Here is a 24378-nt window from a genome sequence, read left to right on the forward strand (position 1 = left end):
ATATTCTTTGCAGATAGGTTGATATTGCAAATGAGAATTTGTTGTCAATTGCACGATCAGAAAAGTTAAAGATTAAAATATCAACAAATTAACAATTTTATGAAAGTTGAATTAATTTTTCATTAGATGTATTAAGCTTGTTTTATTATTGTTATTGTTGTATGAATAAGAAGGGTGATATTGGTGTTTGTGACTGCAGTAAACAGGCCAGGTTGCATCATGCCAGATTTTTTATCCAAATCAAATCATTCTCCATTTTATCTTTTTATTTCAACTTCAGACACAACAAATTACTTTATAATCACAAAATAATGATCCATAGTATTTTTGCTGCTTGCGATCACAGTGAGTGGGCAGCGCGGACACGCAGTAGTGTGTAGACTTAGTACAAAGTGGACAGCTCTCACGAGTTTTTTTTTTCTCTTTCCTTGTGCAGCGTCACTTGCAGGGTCTCTGGTTTTAGCGTCGCCTTAGAACTTGGTGTATGGACATTTGAATGAGGAAGTGTCTGTTTCACTGAGTATCTTGCAAACGGACACTCGTCTGCGTGTGAACTGGGAAGGGACAGAGGAGACACGCTCGCAAACGATCATGAGCGCTGGCTCATGTGCGAGTTCCCGTTAGAACGAGTTTCATTTCTGTGGCTCGCTCTGGGGTGCGCAGGTCCCCGCGACAGTGCCAGCAGGCCACTTATGATTGATTTTATGACACAATGCTTCAAGCCAGTTTAAATTTAGGCGCACTGTCGGCTTTTGAGAAAATTTGAGGTTTTTAGGTGACTATTGCTGACATCTGCTGTTAGAGCTCTTTAGTACAAAATTTGATGCCCCTGTCTGCAGGTTATCACAGACTTTTGGTCTGGTTGCTTTCACGCCTGCATCTCGGCCAGTCTCAACTGGATTCAACCAGATGAGATGACCATGTTCTCACGGAAGTAACAATTTTCTCAGGGATGCTTCATCCTGTTTCCCACTTCCAAATCTTGTCAACTGTCCGTCATTCTGACATTTACAAATGTTTTTTTCTCTGACTTGTGTTCCGTCAAACAGCATTTTGTTTGTGTAGGATTTCAGTCTTCCACCACTTAGTATTACCATTGACCCTTTCCGCCTCCATCTTCGCTCACATTTATACATTCATGTGTAAATGGAACATCAATACTACATACATGTTGGATACTGATTAAACATCGTGACAATAATAACATACTTTCACAATAATCAATTTAACACATAATCATAACTATGATCGTGGATTCTCTTAGTTAGCAGGTTACAACACCAAAGCAGCTTCAAAACGTATTTTGACAAGCTGGTGACCTCTAGGTCAAGCTCAAGCGTGGGATTGCAGTCTTCCACCCACGGTATCACTGTCAACCCCTTGTCCTTACTCAATTCTTAATCCATCCATCTATCCGTCCATTTTCTGAACCGCTTTGTCCCCACAGGGGTCGCGGGCGTGCCGGAGCCTATCCCAGCTGTCATCGGGCAGCAGGCGGGGGACACCCTGAACTGGTTGCCAGCTAATCGCAGGGCACACAGAGACAAACAACCATCTGCACTCGGACTCACACCTTGGGGCAATTTGGAGTGCTCAATCAGCCTACCAAGCATGTTTTTGGGATGTGGGAGGAAACCGGAGTACCCGGAGAAAACCCACGCGGACACGGGGAGAACAAGCAAAGTCCACACAGGGAGGGCCGGAGGTGGAATCAAACCCGCACCCTTGTAACTGTGAGGCGGACGTGCTACCCAGTGCCCCACCGAGCCACCATTCTTAGTAAATTCATGTGTAAATGAAACATCAGTGCTTTGATGCTGCTCAAGTTGCTACTAACTATACAATATTGCAAAGCAGAATAAAATAAAGTATATTGCAGCTTACTCTAACTGTGATTAACAGGTCTAATTCTCATGACCTAACGATGAGCATGGGCTTCCCTAGTTAGCAAATTAAAATATTCAAGCAGTTTCAAAGTATATTATAGCAAAACAAAATAATATCATAATCCAAAAGTGTGGGTTGCTGTGCTTAAGAACAAGTCTTCATCTAATCGATGACTTTTCAAACTATTAATTTACTATGTTAGGTCAATCTGACTTTGGCACCATCTTCTGGTGAAATTTGGAACGGGAATGGAGGTTTACTGATTCAACCAACAAATTCCCCTTTACCAATTTAACAATAGTTAATTTTGAAGAACTAACTTTTTAGTAACCCCTACTCAGGCCCCCTTCTTTAGGTCTTCCATGTCAAGCTTTGAAATTTGGGATTTCATTTTAGCCAATTCGTCTGGGGCAAATCCAACATTCACTCACGCACCATCTTTTACCATCCTATCCACCATGTAACTCGACATGGGTCGTCATTGTAAATGAGAAAATGTTCTCAATTGACTTACCCGGTAAAACATTGAATTAAAACAAAAAAGAAAAATTATCTCGAACCGGGTGATTTTGTTCAGAGCAGATTGTTTTCCCTGCCATGGTTCAAAACTGACTTGATGAAATTTCTATGTGATTTGAAGTTATGAGCATGGCGATGGAGTGTATTAAACTCATAAATCAAGCCACTTAGATTTTCAAAGAGAAATGCATGTATAGTATGTTCTGACTTGTAGACTGTGGGTGGTGCCTAACGATTTTGTCCAGTGTTAGAGCAATCATGTAGATCACAGGTGTCAAACTCAAGGCCCGGGGGGTCCCGATACGGCCCGCCACACCATTTTATGTGGCCCGTGAAGATAAGTTGTGCATCAAATTTGTGTGTGATTACTAGAATTGCTAATTGTCTTCACTTTTAATAATATGTATTTTTTAATATTTGACCAGTTTTTACTCGTCTGATTTGAAAACGAGTTATTTGTCAGTTTGTTTTGTAGCTTTTACTGTATAAACTATGAGGTGCTCATACATCTTTTTTTTTTAAATATTTGACCAGTTTTTACTCGTCTGATTTGAAAAAGAGTTATTTGTCAGTTTGTTTTGTAACTTTTACTGTATATAATTTGAGGTGCTCATACATTTATTTGGGTTGCCAATCATAATGGCCCTCCGTAAGAAGCTATGACTACAACGCGGCCCGCGAAAAAAATGAGTTTGACACCCCTGATGTAGATGTTTCTCCTAGAGCAGTGGTTCTTCATCAGGGTTTGATCGAACCCCAAGGGTTCGGTGTGTCAGTCTCAGGGGTTCAACATAGGGCAAGACGCACGCATGCACACATGCATACACACATGCACGCGCGCACGCACACGCACACACACACACGCACACAAACGTGCACACACACATGCACACGCGCGCGCGCACACACACAGACACACACATACATGCGCACACAGACACAGTGTCTTTGTGTGTGTCTATTCCGTTCACTCCATTCGTGTGATTTATGACAACTATTCAGAACAATAATGCTCTCAGCTTTTTTTGGCATCACTAAATCTTAACATGCCTTTGTAATATTTGTACTACAATATTTGTACTACATTGCATCTTGGATGGTGGACAGAAAAAAACAATTTGGTCACAGTATGTCCATTCATTGCTTTACATGGGCCACATTTTCACTGAATTGTCCTGACCGCTCTGTGCGTTAAAACCTCTCCAGCTAACTTTGCTTGGCATAGCTTCCTGTCTGTGTTTCATCACTAAGCGCTGAACAGTGTTGTGCGAGTGTAAAGTGACGTAAATTATTGTGGGAATTGTGAACCAAAAATATAAAAAAAAGGGCAGGGCAGGCAAGCGTGAAAGGATCTTATACTGGGTTTTTTGTGTATGTTTTTTTTTTTAAGTCCTTGCATCCATTGTGGGCAATTGGAGCTTCCTCAACAGCAGTGAATCATTTGATTTAGAGAAAGAGCAAGCACAGCACAAGAAAATGACTCATATGAGAATTAATCTGACATAAAAGTCAACAGGATAATTGATTTGCACTATTTTCCACATGGCACATCAAAAATATGTCCATACTGTAATGTGTTCAGCTTGATAAATAAAACATTTAAATCATGCCAAAAACACATCACGGAATTTTGATGAAATGGATAAAAAAAAAAGAGTAGTAAAAGGGTAGACGAGGCATTCAACTAACCTTTGCAGAGTCCTCCTGACTGAATATCCACAAGTGTATTCACTGAGTGGTTTTGCTGTCCTGCTGCCATCCTTTCAGCATGTCTTTGTCTCGCTAGTTCCCTGCACTGGGAAATCTCTGCCTGAGTCAAAGGTCTACATTTAGACACAAACACATTATCCTAAGTCAGGTAAATCAGCCAAATAATTTTAATGTTTATTGCCCCCACATTATTATTTTCCAATACACTGGAATTGTCTACGTGAAGCCCTTTGACACTGCTTAAGATTTAGGGCTATACAAATAAACTTGACTTGACTTGGAACCTCAATTTAGCACACTCTTCTACATAAATTAGACACGATTTTATGTGTGAAACACGTTTTACAGAATTTACAGAAAAGGAACCCTGTAAATGGGTCTTAATTAGACAGCACCCTTTCAAGGCCAGGTTTCTTATGCAGAGGCTACAGCAGTTTTAAAATGTTGGGGGACTACACCAGACAAAAGACTGCTAGTTATACTGGCTAAAAACCGATTCACTAATACTCATGAGAACCTCCTTAAATAAATGAGCAGCAACAGAGTCATAAGGAGAGCTGAATGACAATCTGGCGAACTACGTACATCCTCTAAAAACATCAAAGAAAACGTCGACCAAGTAACATGAACAGAGGGTTCAAGTGAGGCATTTGAAACGAGAGCCCTAGCTATCGCAACCTTGTGAATGAAAAACTGCAGAAATGTATTCCACATATGAGGGGAAGAGTCAGTAAAAATGGGCTGATGAGGTTTAAGTGCAGAATCAACAATTTTAAATAGAAAACATGGATTTTGACGATTTGTCTAAGGTTTGACAAATGTTCCAAATCATTTGGAAAAAGCAGAGCCCAGCAAACACTGACTACCTCCACACTAGGAGTGCAACGGTACAGATAACCCATGGTACAAATTGAAAGAGATAAAGATAAAACGATTATAATAGACTCCTATTGAATAGATGTTGTTTGTCCAATTGGTGTGCCATTGCATGTCTTCCACACTGCCCAGATTTTGAATACATGTTTTGTGTTTTTATTTCATAAAACCATGGTTTGCTCTCAGAAAAAAGGACTTCTCTTTGTCTTGTTGTAACCTGGTTAACTCTCTCGCTCTTCTGTAAATGTGAGAGGTGCTCTGTGTTGCATTACATTAAGTACATAAGAGACAAAAGGGCAAGCTCCAGATGTGTCCTGGTTTTGGGAGCAGAAAAGTCCAAAATAGCAAGCTGCTGCATTTTTGAAACAAGCTAAAGAAAACCATAACTTAACATTGAGAGTGTCTGTGTGGAAATTTGGGGGTTTCAAAGAGTGCAATTTTTTTTTCTTCCCCAATGCATATTAATGCGCATCAATCATACTCGGATCCTTGATATTCACGGGGCGGCCGGCTCCTTATTCCCATGAATAGTGGAGGTCCACTATATATCTGTAGCTATCTATCTATATATATATATATATATATATATATATATATATATATATATATATATAGGGTTAGGGTTAGACTGCGCGATATATATATATATATATCGCGCAGTCTAAACATGCACACCTTAATGAACACTTACCTTTTTTTGTTGTGAGGCAAGGCTTTGGTATCCACAGCAAACATCTTGGACACAAAAACTATGACTGGTGCATTTTCATTGCTTGAGCACTGAAGAAATGCTGGGAGAAGCATAAAAAAATAAAAATCATTACACATACACAGGGTTCTGTGATAACAGTGGCTCGGCGCCATGTGAGTGTTGGGTCACTTGAAGTTCAGATGCTACAAATTTCAGAAAACAAATGAAATTAACACATTTTTAGTTGAATTGTGTTCATGATGTCTTCAATGACGACAGCCATTGTATTCTTTTGTTCAGACAAGGGTTATAGGGCTTACCTTAGCAAACATTTCCGACAGTTTCGGCAGCAACTTCCGCCTTCATCAGAGAGTGTCACCTGATGGTGTGTGTATGACACCTCTTATTCAGCTGTTTTTACTACGAGGGCGTGACCCCCCTGCTGTCCTCTCGTCGCCCCAAAACAGGTGTGTGAGGGCATGTATGTTCTCTCATCTCGTTTCATGGTGTATTGTCCATTTTTTTTATTTATATTGCCTCCATAATCCAGCGGTGGTGTCAATTTTTTTCGATGTGGATGACTCTGGCTTTGTTCCAGTTCATGATATGGTTCTCCCTTTTGCAGTGATCTGTTATGGCTGATTTGTGGGTCACTTGTAGTGCTTTTTCCTTTGTCACTCTTGTGTGTATCTTGTCCGTCTCCTTCTCGCATTCCTTTTGGTGTTCTTTCATCCTTGTGTTGAAGCTCCTTCCCGTTTCACCAATGTATATTTTATTGCATATTTGACAGGGTATTTCATATATTGCATTGCACTTGTCTTGTTGCAAAAATATATCAGCACACCGGTCAAACCACATTAAAAAACTGAGACAGTTGTTAGTACACCCCAAGGATGAAATAGAACAAGACAAGTGCAAGTGACACACTCTGACGAAGGTGGAAGTTGCTGCCGAAACTGTCGGAAAAGTTTGCTCAGGTAAGACCTATAACCCTTGTCTGAACAAAAGAATACAATGGCTATGAACACATTTTTGCTTTTTTATATTAAATCTCAGGACGTTGCTTTATCCATTCAAACTAATCAGTCTTCATCTTTGTACTGTGCTCCACAAATTTATTCCATACGTCAGGGTAAATCCTTACATAAGGAATGGCTTGAACAACTTTGTTAGGCCAAAAATTTTAATTGTTTGGTTATATTTTACACTGAAAAAATAGCATGCTAAGAAAGTAACTGATCAGAAGTAATATCTATGTAATAGGCTTTCATTTTTTTTTTTACACATTTGCCCTTTTGGTTAAACAGTTAAGTACGGCTTTGTGCATCACCTGCACTCTTTTCATGGAGAGGCTGTCGTGCTAGGGAAACATGATGATCAGAAAGAGAATAATAATTACCGTAATTTTCGGACTTTAAGTCGCACCGGAGTATTAGTCGCACCAGCCATAAAATGCACAATAAAGTGAAAAAAAAAAACATATATAAATCGCACGGGAGTTTAAGTCGCACTTTTGGGGCAAATTTATTTGTCAAAATCCAACACCAAGAACAGAAATTAACCAGCAACAACAGGCTAAACAATACGGTATGCTAACGTGACATATACACAAACGAGGAGCTGAGAACGGGCCTGACGTAACATTCAGAGTTATTCAAGTACCGTAATTTTCGGACTATAAATCGCTCCGGAGTATAAGTCGCACCAGCCATAAAATGCACAATAAAGTGAAAAAAAACAAAAACATATATAAGTCGCACCGGAGTATAAGTCGCACTTTTGGGCCAAATGTATTTGTCAAAATCCAACACCAAAAACAGACATGAACCAGCAACAACAGGCTAAACGATACGGTATGCTAACGTGACATATACACAAACGAGGAGCTGAGAACGGGCCTGACGTAACATTCAGAGTTATTCAAGTAAGTATTACATCAATAACACGTATATCAAACCATCTGTGTCACTCCAATTTATAAAATCCATCGATCTTCACAAACTGCGTATGCTTACGTCGGACCCGTTGTAAGTTGCATTTCTAATTATTCCACAGACCCATATAACGGTATATAAAGTATATTTCAAATAACACATTACAATGGACAATACACCATTTATCAAACCATCTGTGTCACTCCAAATCATTAAACCCATCGATCAAATTACTCGTTCTTTATGTCAACAACGCCACGCGTGCGCTGCAGAGATCTAGTATATAACTATATTGTAGCGTTAAAAAAGTACCAGGAAAGACGTGGGTTTGGTAAACGGCTCTTTATTTAAAAAAAACAAGAGTTCAACGAGCCAACAACTACTGGACTGTCACGATAAAAACGTATACAAGTTGCCACACGAAATAAAATATAGCAAATAACTATCACATAAGTTTTTCAAACCTTCTGGTTCACTCCAAATCATTAAATCCTTCAAACGTGGGGCCCTTCGTTATCTTCGTCATCCGCGATCAAATCCTTTGTCCGTTATGTATACAAGCGCCGCGCCGCTGACGTCACTTGCAGTTCAAATTACAGTAATCCCTTGCTACATCGCGGTTTGTTTATCGCGGTTTCATTACATCGCGGATTTTTGAATTTTGAAAATTTCTGAAAGAAAATCACATACAAGTCGCTCCACAGTATAAATCGCCCCCCCCCCACCCAAACTATGAAAAAAAACGCGACTTGTAGTCCGAAGATTACGGTAGTTAGCTGTTGATGTGGCGGACACAATAGTTAGCGTGGGCTTTAGGCAGCAAGCTAGTCCGGTCAGCATTAGTCCTAAGCGAGATAGGTCAAACTACTAGATAGAATTCATGGACTCTGCCTAAGCACTACTAGTTAATGATGTAATTGGAGCTCAAAATATTAACATAATAATAATAACAATAATAATAATAAATTGTATTTGTAAGGCGCCTTTCATGGCACTCAAGGACGCCATACAAGGATAAAATAACAATCAAATATAAAACCAGTATAAAAGCAAGGAAACATCTGCAGCAGAATGAGGGGTTCAAGTATATGCTTGCTTAAAGAGGTGGGTTTTTAGGTGGGATGTGAACTGTAAAATAAGGTCAATGTTTCGAATGACAGGGGGGAGGGAATTCGAGAGACGAGGGGCAGACCAGTTGAAGGCTCTAGCCCCCATAGTGGACAGAGGGAATGCGGGGACGGTGAGGGTAATAGTAGATGCGGACCTAAGAGACCGGGTGGGAATGTTAATATGGAGGAGGTCAGTCATGTATGGAGGCCTTAAATGTATAGAGGAGGATTTTATAGTTAATGCGGTGTTTTATGGGAAGCCAGTGAAGTTGGAGCAGAACAGGAGTGATGTGCTGATGGACAGCACTAGGCTGGTTTCATTCGTATCTATCAGACAGGACGCACCGAGTGGTCCATGGCAAGCTGAGCTCTATAAAGTGACGTGTGGTGTCCCACAGGGATCGGTACTAGGACCAATTCTACTTAATATTTATATGACTCCGCTTGGGGACATAATACGTAAATATAATATTAGTTTTCACTATTACGCGGATGACACCCAATATATATGCCATTATCAATTACAGATCCGCGGGACTGTTGTAATCTTGAGGCATGCCTTGCGGAGATCAAGCAATGGATGTCTCTCAACTTCCTTCGTCTGAACCCAGATAAAACTGAGATGTTGATAATTGGTCCAGCTCGTTATCAACATTTATTTAAGGAAACCGCTATAACTCTAGATAACCGTACTATCACTCAGAGTGATACTGTAACTAATCTCGGGGTAATATTTGACCAAACGCTCTCCTTTCAAAAGCACATTAAGAATATAACCAGAATAGCATTTTTTTCACCTTCGTAATATTGCTAAGATTCGCCCAATCCTCTCGACCGGTGATGCGAAAATTATTATACATGCATTTATCATGTCGCGCCTGGACTACTGTAATGCATTTTTCTCTGGTCTTCCCAAGTCCAGCATTAAAAGTCTACAGTTAGTACAAAATGCTGCTGCAAGGCTGCTCTCACGGACAAGAAAATTTGATCACATTACCCCAATATTAGCCAATTTACACTGGCTCCCGGTCCATTTAAGATGTGACTTCAAGGTTCTTCTATTAACCTATAAATCATTGCATGGCTTAGCGCCTTCATATCTCGTCGACTTAGTTGTTCCTTATGTTCCGTCTCGTAAACCTTCGTTCGCAAAACGCTAGTCTTTTAGTGACACCGAGGGCCAAGAAAATGTCTGAAGGGGCTAGAGCATTTTCTATTCGGGCTCCAGAGCTCTGGAATGCCCTACCAATGGATATTAGAACTGCTACCTCAGTAGAAACGTTTAAGACACGTTTAAAGACGTATTTCTATGATATGGCCTTTAATTAACCTGTAGTAGCAGATTCGGCTGGAGTTTGTTTTTGCTCCCTCTCCCCGACTCCACACCCCCCACGCCTCCCCGGCTGGGGAGGTGGTTAGGTGACACCCAAGCTGACCACGGCTATCTAGATTCTCGTGGACCAATTCAGCATGAGGGAACTGCAGCGCAATACCCTCCTAGAGGACACTGCCAGGACAATCGAAGGCACCTCTGACAGCTCTTCGCTTTGGCCTGGACATCCACTTTTTGATTTCCATATTATGTATTTTATGTGCCCTCTTTGCATCCATTGCAGCCTGGTGATCCTGAAAGGGGGATCCTTCCATCTGTGGTCCCTTCTCAAGGTTTCTCATTTTTTCCCTGGTAGGGATTTTTGAGTTTTTCCTTGCCCTTTTGGGAGCCCAAGATCAGGGGATGCTTTGAGAATAATTGTCAAATGATTGTCTATGTGAAGCCCTTTGAGACTGCTTGTGATTTAGGGCTATACGAAGGGCCCCACGTTTGAAGGATTTAATGATTTGGAGTGACACAGAAGGTTTGAAAAACTTATGTGATAGTTATTTGATATATTTTATTTTATGTAGCAACTTGTATACGTTTTTATCGTTACAGTCCAGTAGTTGGTGAACTGCGTCACATCCGGCCCACAGGGTGTCACGGATCGGAATGGAGCAGGGCGACCAAATGCAGCTTGGACCAGGGTTTATTGAGGAAAAGGGGAGTTGGAAGGGAAGATGAGGGGGAACAGACAAACAGGAACCGAAAACACATCAAGACAACAGACAACAATGATCCGACGAGGGGTGAGGGGCAGACAGGACTTATATACTGTAATTTTTGGACTATAAGTCGCGGTTTTTGTCATAGTTTGGGTGGGGGGGGCGACTTATGTGATTTTTTCACAAATTTTCAAATTTCAAAAATCCGCGATGTGGAGAAACCGCGATAAACGAACCGCGATGTAGCAAGGGATTACTGTCATTTGAACTGCAAGTGACATCAACCGTGCCGCTCGGCGGTTGTTTACATAAAGGACAAAGGATTCGATCACGGGATGACGAAGATGACGAAGGGCCCCATGTACTACCGGCATCATTAGCGGCTTTGTTTGTAAGTCACACGGAGGACTAAGAGTTTGAAGGATTTAATGATTTGGAGTGACGCAGAAGGTTTGAAAAACTATTATGGCTTTTACGCACGCCCGGTCCTTCTCGACGGGAGCTCTCTTTCACCTCCGTGGATGGAAGTCGGGGGCCGGCGCTCGGCCGGGTAGCTGTCCGGGGATGGTGGATGGGGCGTGGACATGGCTTTTACGCACGCCCAATCCTATTTTATGGGGGTCTCTTCCACCTCCGTGGCTGGACGTTCAGTAGTTGTTGGCTCGTTGAACTCTTGTTTTGTTAAATAAAGAGCCGTTTACCAAACCCACGTCTTTCCTGGTACTTTGTTAACTCTACAATATAGTTATATACTAGATCTCTGTAGTGCACGCGCGGCGTTGTTGACAAAGAACGAGAAATTTGATCTATGGATTTAATGATTTGGAGTGACACAGATGGTTTGATAATATTGTTGTAAAATGATAGTTATGTGAAATATACTTTACATATCGTTATATGGGTCTGTGGAATAATTAGAAATGCAACTTACAACGTGTCCGACGTCAGCATACGCGGCATTGTTTACATAGAGCAAGATCGATGGATTTAATGGAGTGACACAGACGGTTTGATAAACGTGTTATTGATGTAATACTTACTTGAATAACTGAATGTTACGTCAGGCCCGTTCTCAGCTCCTCGTTTGGTTATTTGTCACGTTAGCATACCGTATCGTTTAGCCTGTTGTTGCTGGTTCATGTCTGTTTTTGGTGTTGGATTTTGACAAATTAATTTGCCCCAAAAGTGCGACTTATACTCCGGTGCGACTTATATATGTTTTTTTTTCACTTTATTGTGCATTTTATGGCTGGTGCGACTTATACTCCGGAGCAACTTATAGTCCGAAAATTATGGTACTTGAATAACTCTGAATGTTACGTCAGGCCCGTTCTCAGCTCCTCGTTTGTGTATGTCACGTTAGCATACTGTATCGTTTAGCCTGTTGTTGCTGGTTCATTTCTGTTCTTGGTGTTGGATTTTGACAAATAAATTTGCCCCAAAAGTGCGACTTAAACTCCGGTGCGACTTATATGTTTATTTTTCTCACTTTATTGTGCATTTTATGGCTGGTGCAACTAATACTCCGGAGCGACTTAAAGTCCGAAAATTACGGTAATTAATATTCTCTTTCTGATCATCATGTTTCCCCAGCACGACAGCCTCTCCATGAAAAGAGTGCAGGTGATGCACAAAGCCGTACTTAACTGTTTAACCGAAAGGACAAATGTGTAAAAAAAAATGAAAGCCTATTACATAGATATTACTTCTGATCAGTTAATTTCTTAGCATGCTATTTTTTCAGTATAAAATATAACCGAACAATTAAAATTTTTGGCCAAGCCATTCCTTATGTAAGGATTTACCCTGACGTATGGAATAAATTTGTGGACCACAGTACAAAGATGAAGACTGATTAGTTTGAATGGATAAAACAACGTCTTGAGATTTAATATAAAAAAGCAAAAATGTGTTCATAGCCATTGTATTCTTTTGTTCAGACAAGGGTTATAGGTCTTACCTTGGCAAACTTTTCCGACAATTTCGGCAGCAACTTCCACCTTCGTCAGAGAGTGTCACTTGCACTTGTCTTGTTCTATTTTGTCCTTGGGGTGTACTAACAACTGTCTCAGTTTTTTATGTGGTTTGACCGGTGTGCTGATATATTTTTGCAACAAGACAACAAGTGCAATGCAATATATGAAATAACCTGTCAAATATGCAATAAAATATACATTGGTGACACGGGAAGGAGCTTCAACACAAGGAAGAAAGAACACCAAAAGGAATGCGAGAAGGAGACGGACAAGATACACACAAAAGTGACAAAGGAAAAAGCACTACAAGTGACCCACAAATCAGCCATAACAGATCACTGCAAAAGGGAGAACCATATCATGAACTGGAACAAAGCCAGAGTCATCCACATCGAAAAAAATTGACACCACCGCTGGATTATGGAGGCAATATAAATAAAAAAAAATGGACAATACACCATGAAACGAGATGAAGGAGCATATATGCCTTCACACACCTGTTTTAGGGCGACGAGAGGACAGGATTTATACTCCGGAGCGACTTATAGTCCGAAAATTACGGTATTATTAATTTTATAGGGCGGCTCGGTGGCGCACTGGGTAGCACGTCCGCCTTACAGTTAGGAGGGTGTGGGTTCGATTCCACCTCCGGCCCTGCCTGTGTAGAATTTGCATGTTCTCCCCATGTCCGCGTGGGATTTCTCCGGGCACTCCGGTTTCCTCCCACATCCCAAAAACATGCTTGGTAGGTCGATTGAAGACTCTAAATTGTCCCTCGGTATGAGTGCGAGTGCGGATGGTTGTTCGTCTCTGTGTGCCCTGCGATTGGCTGGAAACCGGTTCAGGGTGTCCCCCGCCTGCTGCTCGATGACGGCTGGGATAGGCTCCAGCACGGTTCAGAAAATGGATAGATGGATTAATCTTGTATTCAAACTGAAAACATAAACTAAATAACACTGAAGTCATTCAAGTCATCGTGTCTCAAGTCAAGTCCCGAGTCTTTAACTTCCAAGTCCAAGTCGAGTCTCAAGTTTTTTTATTTTTTGTCAAGTCAAGTCACAAGTCATCAAAACAGCGACTCGAGTCGACTCGAGCCCAAGTCACAGTGACTCGAGTCCCCATCTCTGGACGGAGGCTCCGCCGAACGCCCTTCCATCGACTCATCTAGGGTTTGATCGAACCACTGACAGAACTGTTTTAATCAGCGGTTTAGTATTCACTCACACAAGCCTCCCTCTTGAAAGAAAATAAGTTGGTTGCATGAGTGTATAACCTCTGATATTAGTAAATAAAACAAGATATATTCCAATTTGTACCATTTTTCAGCTCCTGCGTCCTCTCAGGCAAGGTGTCAAATCGTCGCACACCAACACTCATCAGTTTTTCCACCCTCTCTGGTGCTATGTGTAATGGACTCGGAAGCTTATTACACACCATTGCTACAGCTAGTGTCAAAGAAAATACCAACCAATTGTATGAATAAATAATTTTTCAATAAAAAAGGATACAGAGGACAGCCTGAGACACTGGCAACCACTGGCTACATATAGCAGACAGAAGAACTTTTGGGTCAGAGTGACGAGAATCCCTGGCCATCACCTTGATGCCAAGAGATGCTAGCACCTTCTGAATTTTCTCCTGGTCTCTGTTAATAAAAAGACTGTACACTTGGCATGCATAATATATTCTGTAAAATTATGCAAATAAGCGAGTCAGGTAGATTTTCAGTATTTCAAAGTACATTTTATGACCCACCTGTGAGTAACAACAGCATTGTATAAACTCCAAACATTATCCAGGACAAGCTGCACAAAGAGTGGCTTCTTGCTTTTGACCTGGAAAACATCATCCATGGTCTCAAATAACACCAGGGACCCTCAGTGGTATGACAGGATATGATGCAATATACCATAATGATGTTTAGCAAGAGTTTGCAGAACAGTTGCTCAATTTATTTATAGTGAATAATTGCTTAATGTATGTATACACCTTTTATCTATTTAGACATAAAACATCTTAATGTTATCTTACCATTATGTTGTATAATAGGTAACGACCCCCATGGGGACAAAAGTTAAGGAAAGTTAATGGATGGATGGATGGATGGATGGATGGATGGATGGATGGATGGATGGATGGATGGATGGATGGATGGATGGATGGATTAAAAAAAAAAGAGATTTTGCAGAATTGTTTTATTTTTCAGATATACCGGATCTACTTTGTATGTCGATGCCTGACTAATTTCTTCAGCTTCATGAAAATACGCATGCTGAGTCCAAAGAGAAAATGGAAACCTTGCGGAAACCTTCCGGACCTCCAGATCCGGATATACACACTGCACTGTAGCTGGTGTGAATTGTCACTTTTCCCTGCGCCGTCCGTATTGGTGACCGTTCGGCAGCCAATGTGAACTGGGCGAAAAGTAAAGTTGTTTTCCTAAAAGCTAAATGGCCATTTTTGATAATGCCCAACATAAATTCATTTTGATACTGAATCTTAAACTTTAATTACTTAAGCTTCAATTCAAGTCATCAAATGCCAAATGTTTTAATATTTTTAAACAAACGGCTTAAAGTTGGACAGTGAACTTTCGTTTTGTTTCGTTTAGTCGTTTATTTCAAACATGAAAAAAATAAGATTACTGTACACAAATGAAAAGACACGAAAAATTATATTTATATACACTGCTCAAAAAAATTAAAGGAACACTTTGAAAACACATCAGATTTCAATGGTTTCAAAACCTTATCAGAAAAGTGTAATTGAATTCATGCCATACCCTGATAAAAAACTGTTACTTTAATTTTTTTGAGCAGTGTGTGTATGTGTGTGTAAAAGAGTAGCAAGCAAGATATAACCAAAAAAGAACCATAAATCATATTCACATGCCTGAAAAGGAGTGGGAAGAAGTATAATTTATTTAATCCCACCCCCTTTTAATAATTCCTAAATACCCAGCCATAAATCATTTTGCCTCACTTATCCCAACAAAATACTAAATTATCTTCCATCTGCTGATCGCTAGAACACCAAACATATACCTACACGATATTAATACATATTTATGTATCTCACATACAAACATTTAACATACATACATACCTTAAATACAACACAAAGATACCTGAATGATAAAAATAAATAAAAAAACAACATGAACAAACAATGACAGACAAACAAAAAACAACAAAAGAAATGTAAATAAATACTAAGCACTCCATGACACTCAAACACCCTGATTTCTGTACCTTGTAAAAATCATTTCTTTATATCTTTTTTAAAACTGATTGATGTTTGAACATTCCCTGAGCGTCCCCTCCAAACTATTCCATATCTTAACCCCACAGATTGAAATACAGAATTTTTTTTTGTTGTGTGTGCCTTCCTTACCCTGAAATGTTCCCCTTAAATTCTAACCCCCTTTACTTCCAGTGAAAAATTCTGAATGTTAGTTGGCAACAGATTATTTTTTGCTTTGAAAAGTATTTGTGCTGTCCGCAATTCCACTATATCTTTGAGTTTGATGAGGTTTGACTGTAAGAATAATGAATTTGTGTGATCTCTGTATCCTGCCCCATGAATGATCCGTACTGCTTACTTATATTGTGCTTATGTAATTATTGCCCCAAATTTCTGTACAATAAATGATATGGAAGAACTAGTGTATTATAAAGGATGCGGAGTGATTTATGATCCAGTGCCTGTTTTGCTTTATTTAGTACGGCCATGCATCTTGAGATTTTTGTTTGTACGTTTAACTTGTGATTTCCAACTGATCTTGTCATCTATCGTCACCCCTAAACATTTAATCTCATTCACTCTTTCAATACTAACCCCATCCAGCCGTATCTCTAGTTTCAAATTAGTTCTGTGATTACCGAAAAGTATTACTCTTGTTTTGCTCAGGTTTAAGGATAACTAATTTTTGTCCAACCATACCTTTCATTTGCTTAATTCATTATTTATTAGTCTTATTAAGGTGTGTAAATCACTGCCAGAACAAAAAATATTTGCGTCACCTGCAAACAAAACCATCTTCAAAATATGTGATACCTTGCATATATCATTGATATGAAATGTTGAGGGCCCAACACTGACCCCTGAGGGACGCCACAGGTAACGTCCAAACACGCTGAACAACTTCACAAACCGCTTCCTTTTTGTTAAATAGCTCTTGATCCACTCTTGATCCATACCTGTCTAGTTTATTGAATATTTCATGATTTCATCATCATCATCGGTTTAGAGTCCGCTTTGCAGGTGCCGCTGGGTGATGATTTATTATGTTAAATGCCTTTTTTAGATCAATGAATATCCCAACTGTATATTGTTTTAGGTCTATTGCACAAGTAATTTCCTCCACTGAGTCAGTTAGTGCCAGTGATGTTGCTCTGTTGGATCTAAATTCAGATTGACTTTCAGTAAGTAATTTATGTTTATCTATGAATTTGTCCAGTCGTTTTTTTCCAGTATTTTAGGGAATTGCGATAGTAATGATACAGGTCTGTAGTTTGTGAAATGGTGTTTGTTCCCAGTTTTATAAAAAGGTATGACTTTTGCTATTTTCATTTTATCTGGAAATATACCGGTCTGAAATGATAGGTTAAAGATGTATGTTAATGGTTTAGAAATCCCCTTAATCACTTGTTTTACAGCAGTCATATCAATGTCATCACAGTCTTTAGAGGTCTTGTTTGTCTATTGGGAAAACGTCTTTATAATTTCTTTCTCATCCACTGCAGTAAGGAACATTGGACTCAGATTCTGGTCTATTAAACTATGACACTGCTTCTCAGATGTTACTGGATCTGGGATTTGTTTGGCCAGATCAGGTCCCACACTTACAAAGAATTTATTAAAGTTGTTAGCCACTTCTTGTATATCATGCTTCTCAGTGTTATTGATAATAAAATATTTATTTCTTATGACAGTATTCATTATATGCCATATTTCTTTGGTGTCATTTTTATTATCATTTAATATTTTATTATAGTATTCTTTTCTAGTTTGTTCTTATATTGTTTGTATTTGTTTTCTGACTCTTTAGTTCTCTGTCTTATAAATTCTCTTATAAATTCTCTTATAAATTCTCTGTAAAGTGTAAACTCGGAAACTCAGGCGAGCAAGTGCTCCTCCCGCCATCATGACCACATTCTACCGTGGCACTGTTGAGAGCGTCTTCCCCAGTTGTATCGCTGTGTGGGGTGGTGGCTGCTCTGAGTACAACATGAAGGCCCTGCAGCGCATAATGAACACTGCAAGTAAAATCATTGGGGCTCCACTCCCCTCCCTGAAGGACGTTTACACCTCCCGTCTCACCCGCAAGGCGGCCGCGATTGTGTGTGATGTGAGTCACCCCGCTCACTCTTTGTTTGAACTTCTGCCCTCTGGGAAGAGGTACAGATGCCTGCGCTCCCGCACCACCAGACTCAGATACAGCTTCATACTCCAAGCTGTCAGGATCCTGAATTCCCTCCCCCATCCGCCCTCGGCTGCATGACGTCCTGTTCTTTTGCGCTATGATCTGGCTGTCTGCTATTAGCACGCTTGCTCCATTTTGCTGCTCTTATTTGTCTATTTATTTATCCATCCATCCATCTTCTGAACCGCTTTGTCCCCACGGGGGTCGCGGGCGTGTTGGAGCCTATCCCAGCCGTCATCGGGCAGTAGGCGGGGGACACCCTGAACAGGATGCCAGCCAATCGCAGGGCACACAGAGACGAACAACCATCCGCACTCGCACTCATACCTAGGGGCAATTTAGAGTCTTCAATCGGCCTACCAAGCATGTTTTTGGGATTTGGGAGGAAACCGGAGTGCCCGGAGAAAACACGGGGAGGACATGCAAACTCCACACAGGGAGGGCCGGGGATGGACTCGAACCCACACCCTCCTAACTGTGAGGCGGGCGTGCTACCCAGTGCGCATCAGAGCTGCCTATTTATTTATTTATTGTTATTTGCTTATTACTTATTCGTTGCTATTGTTCATTTTTACTCTTTGTGCTATTTGATTGTAAGTGTTGTGTACTGTGTCTAGTCACCGTGGGACGGTGGGAAACGTAATTTCGATCTCTTTGTGTGTCTTAACATGTGAAGAAATTGACAATAAAGCGGACTTTGACTGACTTTTGACTTTGTAAACCCTTTGTGATCCAGGGATGATCTCCATAATTTAGTTTCCTATTACTTATTTTTACAGGACAGTATTTGTCATATAACCTTTTGAAAATTTTTAATTCCTTACATGCACAGTTAATGTTATTTTCATTGTACAGTGGAGCCTCGGTTTTCGAACGTCCCGGTTCTTGAACAATTCGGTATTCGAACAAAAAATATTGAGATTTTTTGCTGCGGTTGTCGGACGAAATTCGGTTGTTGAACCTCGCGAGATGAGCCGAGAGGACCCGCATGCCAACTGACTCCGTTCGTTATTACATTCTTGTTACTCTGAGGATTGCATCAACTCTAATCATGCCTCCAAAGGAAGCAAGTGGGAGCAATAGAGCCATCCTAAAACACAAAGACGCTCCTAAAGCAATGCGACAGTGTAATTAAACTTCATGCGCACTGAGGTCCACTTAAATTTTGGAAAGTACATCAGGACTTTAAAAATATTTTCTAAATTTCAGCGACAGCTCTGTCGCAATAATACAACCAGCGCGGTGCAGTTGCGCGGTCGGCGGTGCAGTTGCGCGGTCGGCGGTGCGGCTGCAGTTGCACGATCGGACAAAATTAAACTTCATGCACACTGAGGTCCACTTAAATTTTAGAAAGTACATCAGGACTTTAAAAATATTTTCTAAATTTCAGCGGAGGCTCTGTCACAATAATGCGACCTGCACGGTGCAGTTGCGCGTTCGGCGACGCGCTACGGTTGCGCGTTCGGCGGTGCGCTGCAGTTGCGCGATTGGACAAAAATGCGCAAATGAAAAAATGACTTTTTTTTTGCTTGGAACGGATTAAAATTATTTTCCATTATTTGTAATTTGAACGATTCACTTCTCGAACAGCCTTCTGGAACGGATTGTGTTCAAAAACCGAGGCTCCGCTGTATATAGTATCCCAGTTTTGTGACATTAAACCATTTTTAAATGCGTTTATTGTTTCTTCTGTTTTAATTTTTCTGTATTCCTGTTTTTTGGCCGATTGAGTAATTTTATAGTTGTCATTAAAAACCATAAAAACTGGCAAATGGTCACTGATGTCACTGACTAATAACCCACTTATTGTGCTGTTTAAAATGTAATTTGTGAATATATTATCAATAAGAGTGGCGCAGTGAGGTTTTTCTGGTTCGTCTTGTAATTTTTGGATTCAAGTTCATGCTATATATTGTGTTAAACTCTTCAGTCAGTTTGTGCTTGTTTGGATTGAGTAAATCAATATTGAAGTCTCCACAAACAAAAATTGTTTTGTAACTGATTTTTGAAAACACCTCCTCCATCCATTCTGTGAACAGTTCAATACTAGAACCTGGTGTCCGATATATGCAGCTAATGATTACATTTTAAATTTTTTCTTTGAGTGTTTCAATTGTTATGCATTCCAATATGTTGTTAACCATTGACATGTCTTTTATCACTTACAGTGTAATGAGCAGTGTACTCCTTTTAATGTCTGAATTTCCACCATATATTTCACGCAGTCAGCTCAAAAATGTAGTGTTTTCCTCCGTTGATTCATTGTAGAAGTTTCCTGCTTTCTAAGCACCAGCCCGCTCAATCCAAGAAAACAATCAGGTCCTCACACTGTGATTTCACAAAGTGATATACCATCCTTGTACCGCCGCTGAAGATGAAACACGCCCAGTTTCTCTGAGGAGCTCTCATAATCAAATACATTTTGAAATGTTTCCACATAGCCACTGAAATGTGCTCAAGTACCAATTATTGCTATTTGGTGCATTAAATTAGTTTTTTTTTCTTCAATCATCAAATTCTTAATAATAATTAATACATGAATTATAATTAATAATCAAATAAATTATAAAATGATTCCACATGATAATAAGAATAATAATTCATTCAATTTGTATAGCGCTTTTCAAAAACCCAAAGACGCTTATCGGGAACAAGGCAAAGACATACAGGGGGGGAGGGGGACGGGGAAGAGACAATGGGATAAAGTTAAGAAGAGGACACCAGTTATGAGGAGGGGAGGTCATAGGCTTGAGAAAGGAGGTAAGTTTTTAGACGGGACTTAAATATGGGGAGTGTGGGTGAGTCACAGACAGACTGAGGGAGAAAGTTCCAGAGTCGGGGTGCTGTGCAGGAGAAGGCTCTGTCACCGAAGGATTTGAGTTTAGATTTTGGGACAGTCAGACGTGAAGTACTGGAGGATCGGAGGGGACGGTTGGGGCTATAGGGGATAAGGAGGTCGGATAGGTAAGTGGGAGCCAGGTGGTGAAGGGCTTTGAAGGTGAGGAGGAGTATCTTGAAAATGATACGCTCCTTGATGGGGAGCCAGTGAAGAGAGTGGAGAACAGGAGTGATGTGTTCACAGGACCGGGTGTGGGTAAGGAGGCGGGCAGCAGAGTTTTGGACGAGTTGAAGTCTATGGAGTGAGTGAGTGAGTGATTTCAGTGAAAAGGGAGTTGCAGTAGTCAAGCCGGGATGAGATGAATGCGTGGATGAGGGATTCAGCAGCAGGGAAACAGAGGCAGTGTCGGATTTTGGTGATGCGTCGGAGGTGGAAGTAGGAGGTCTTCTTAACAATTGAGCTAACATGAGGGTGGAAGGACAGTGTAGGGTCGAAAATAATGCCAAGTTTGCGTGCTCGAGGGGAGGGAGAGATGGTTGAGGAGTCAATGGTGAGTGTGATGGATCCAGTTTTATTGAGGGAGGATTTACCGCATTTTCCAGACCAAAAGGCACACCGGATTATAAGCCACACCTTCAATGAACGGCCCATTTTAAAACTGTCCAGCAACCGCTTGCTGAAGTATGCCGACGACACGACTGTGGTGGGTTTCATCACCGGGGGAGAAGAGACCCAATACAGGTCGGAGGTCGACCTTCTGGCCACGTGGTGCAGGGACAACAACCTCCTGCTGAACGTCAGCAAGACCAAGGAGATTGTTGTTGACTTCTATTCGTTTTTACTCTTTGTGCTATTTGCTTGTATGTGTTGTGTAATGTGTCTAGTCATCGTGGGACGGTGGGAAACGTAATTTCGATCTCTTTGTGTGTCTTAACGTGAAGAAATTGACAATAAAGCTGACTTTGATATAAAGGCGCACCGGATTATAAGGCACATAAAATAGAAGCTATACTGCAACAAACTACGGTTGACTAGGGTTGCGATATGCATCCACTAGCCAATAACCAATGACATTCCCAAGGGGAAAGAGGTAACAGATGAATAGGCGGGGGCCAAGAATAGAGCCTTGGGGGACCCCCTGTGTAACTGGGGAGAGGATGGATGTGTGGCCGGAGAGAGAGATGAACTGGTTTCTGTTGGCGAGATAGGAGGTGAGCCAGTCGAGTGCGGTGCCCTCAACACCTAGTTGGCACAGCCTTTGGAAGAGGACGGAGTGGTTCACAGTGTCAAAGGCTGCGCTAAGGTCGAGTAGTAACAGGATGTTGAGGGCACCTGAGTCTGCAGAAATGAGGAGATTGTTGGTGACTTTAACAAGAGCTGTTTTGGTGCTGTTAAGTGGGCGGAATCCGGACTGGAATGGTTCATAGAGGTTGTTGGACTGGAGATGGGTGTGGAGTTGGGCGGAGACAATACTTTCGGGGGTTTTGGAAAGGAATGAAAGGTTGGAGATGGGATGGTTGTTAGAGAGGTTGACTGGGTCTAAGGTGGACTTTTTGAGGACGGGGGTGATGGGTGCAAGCTTATAGACAGTGGGGCAGGGAGGCAGACCTTAGTTAAGGTCGTTGGAAGAGGGTCGAGAGAGCAGGCGTTTGTCTGAGATGCGGTGATGATGTCTAGGATGGTGGAGGAGTCGACAAGGGAGAAAGCAGTGAGAGAGGGGGAGGGTGGGAGGTCAGGAAGGGGGGGCAGGAGAGCAGGGGAGGTGGGAGAGGAGGAGTATTTGACGGTGTCAGTCAGAGAACTGTTGATTTGGGCGATTTTGTTGTTAAAGTTGACAATGAAGGAGTGACAGAGGGTGGGTGAGGAGGGTGGGTTGGTGGCCGGTGGCTGGAGCAATTTGTTGACGGTGGAGAACAGTACACGGGGGTTTACGTTGGTATCATTAATGAGAGATGAGAAGTAAGCCGATTTGGCAGCAAGAAGAGCATCACGGTAGGAGATGTGCTGTTTGAAGGTTTCAGCATGGACAGTGAGGCGGGTTCTTGTCTAGAGGCGTTCAAGTTGATGGCCAGTTTGTTTCATGGAGCGGAGATCCAGGGGTGTACCAGGGGGCAGAGTTCATGAATGTAACAGAGGAAGTTTTCCAGGGGGCTAGGGAATCAAGGGAGTCAGAAAGGATGTTGTTGAGCATGGTGGCGATGTCATCAGGGGAGGAATTGGTGGGGTCGGAGGGAAGGGCAGAGGATAAGAGCTGGCAAAGCATGATTGGGTTTACAGTTTTGATGTTGCGGGAGGAGATGGGGTGTTTTGCAGAATTATGAGGCGAAGGTAGAGCGGCGGAGAAAAGGATGCAGAGATGATTGACAGTGGAAAGGCGAGAGGACAGGGGTTGGATGCGAGTGGAAAGGAGGAGCATACTATATCCAGGGTGTGACGTTTGGTGTGAGTGGGGGAGTTGATATGCTGGGTGAGATGGAAGCAGTCCAGAAGGGAGATGAAGTTGGACGTCAGTGGGGCAGTTGGCTGGTCGATGTGGATGTTGAAGTCACCGATGAGTAGGAGGCGATAGGAGACTGAAGATACGATGGTGAGGAGTTCAGAGAGTTCAGAAAGAAAAGACAGATGTGACTTTGATGAGAACAGCAGTAGTAGAGTTGGGGAGGGAAAAAGCGAGATATTCAAAGGATGAAATAGATGGGAGGTTGAGGTTCAATTCAGTGATGGGTAAGGACTGCTTATGGAGGACAGCAATGCCACCTCCTCGCCCAGAGAGGCGGGGTTTGGCGATATAGCTGTAGTTGGATGGAGTGACGGTTGAGAGCAAAAAAATCCACATGCTGTTGGCATGTTTCACAGAGAAGGAGCAGATCCAAGTTATTGTCCAGTAGTAGTTAAAAAAATAACTGGTGATTTGTTGGAGAGGGAGCGACACTTTATGGAGGAGCAGGGGGGAGGGGTTGTTGTTGAGGTTGACAGTATGGGAGGTGGGGGTGACGAGGGGCGAGGGGTAGTCCAGAATGAGGGAATGGGTGAGCCATCAGGGAAATGTCGGTTAAAATATCTTTTAACCGACATTTCCCTGATGGCTCATTTCCCTGAGTTAGTTTCCCTACTGTGGATGTAGCGGCGACGGCAAAGGATCCCAGCCTTGCTGGCAGCTGAGGCAGCAGGGAGACGATTATAGTTGAGGTGATGGAGATCAGCAGCAGTGTAGACAAATGGGCGAGAGGTTGGTAGAATAGAAGCCCGGAGTAGCAGAAGTGATAGTTCATGGAAGAGATGAGACGTGACAGCAGCTAGGAATAATCCAGCTAAAATGCTAGAAATGGCTAGTAGCTGGTTAGGTAGTAGTTGGTAGGCAGTGAAATGGAA

The 24378-nt window shown here is 41.6% G+C and overlaps 1 protein-coding gene and 1 pseudogene across 2 annotated transcripts in view; both read right to left on the reverse strand.

Moving 5' to 3' along the window:
- efl1 (elongation factor like GTPase 1) overlaps positions 1–24378 on the reverse strand; it is an 88854-nt gene that overhangs the window by 32197 nt on the left and 32279 nt on the right. Inside the window, exons 9-13 of one of the 2 annotated variants that reach the window (XM_085908539.1) lie at positions 14498–14577; positions 14251–14387; positions 14059–14181; positions 5684–5783; positions 4096–4229 (exon numbers count right to left, since the gene is read on the reverse strand). In XM_085908539.1, coding sequence (XP_085764665.1) covers positions 4096–4229; positions 5684–5783; positions 14059–14181; positions 14251–14387; positions 14498–14577 — 574 coding nt within the window. The remainder of the gene's footprint in view (positions 1–4095; positions 4230–5683; positions 5784–14058; positions 14182–14250; positions 14388–14497; positions 14578–24378) is intronic. The other variant, XM_085908540.1, reaches the window with a different exon arrangement.
- Positions 14585–24016, reverse strand: LOC147058919 (uncharacterized; annotated as a pseudogene).

Source organism: Syngnathus leptorhynchus, chromosome 3 (assembly GCF_054491065.1).
Source record: "Syngnathus leptorhynchus isolate UIUO chromosome 3, UIUO_Slep, whole genome shotgun sequence".
NCBI lineage: Eukaryota > Metazoa > Chordata > Actinopteri > Syngnathiformes > Syngnathidae > Syngnathus > Syngnathus leptorhynchus.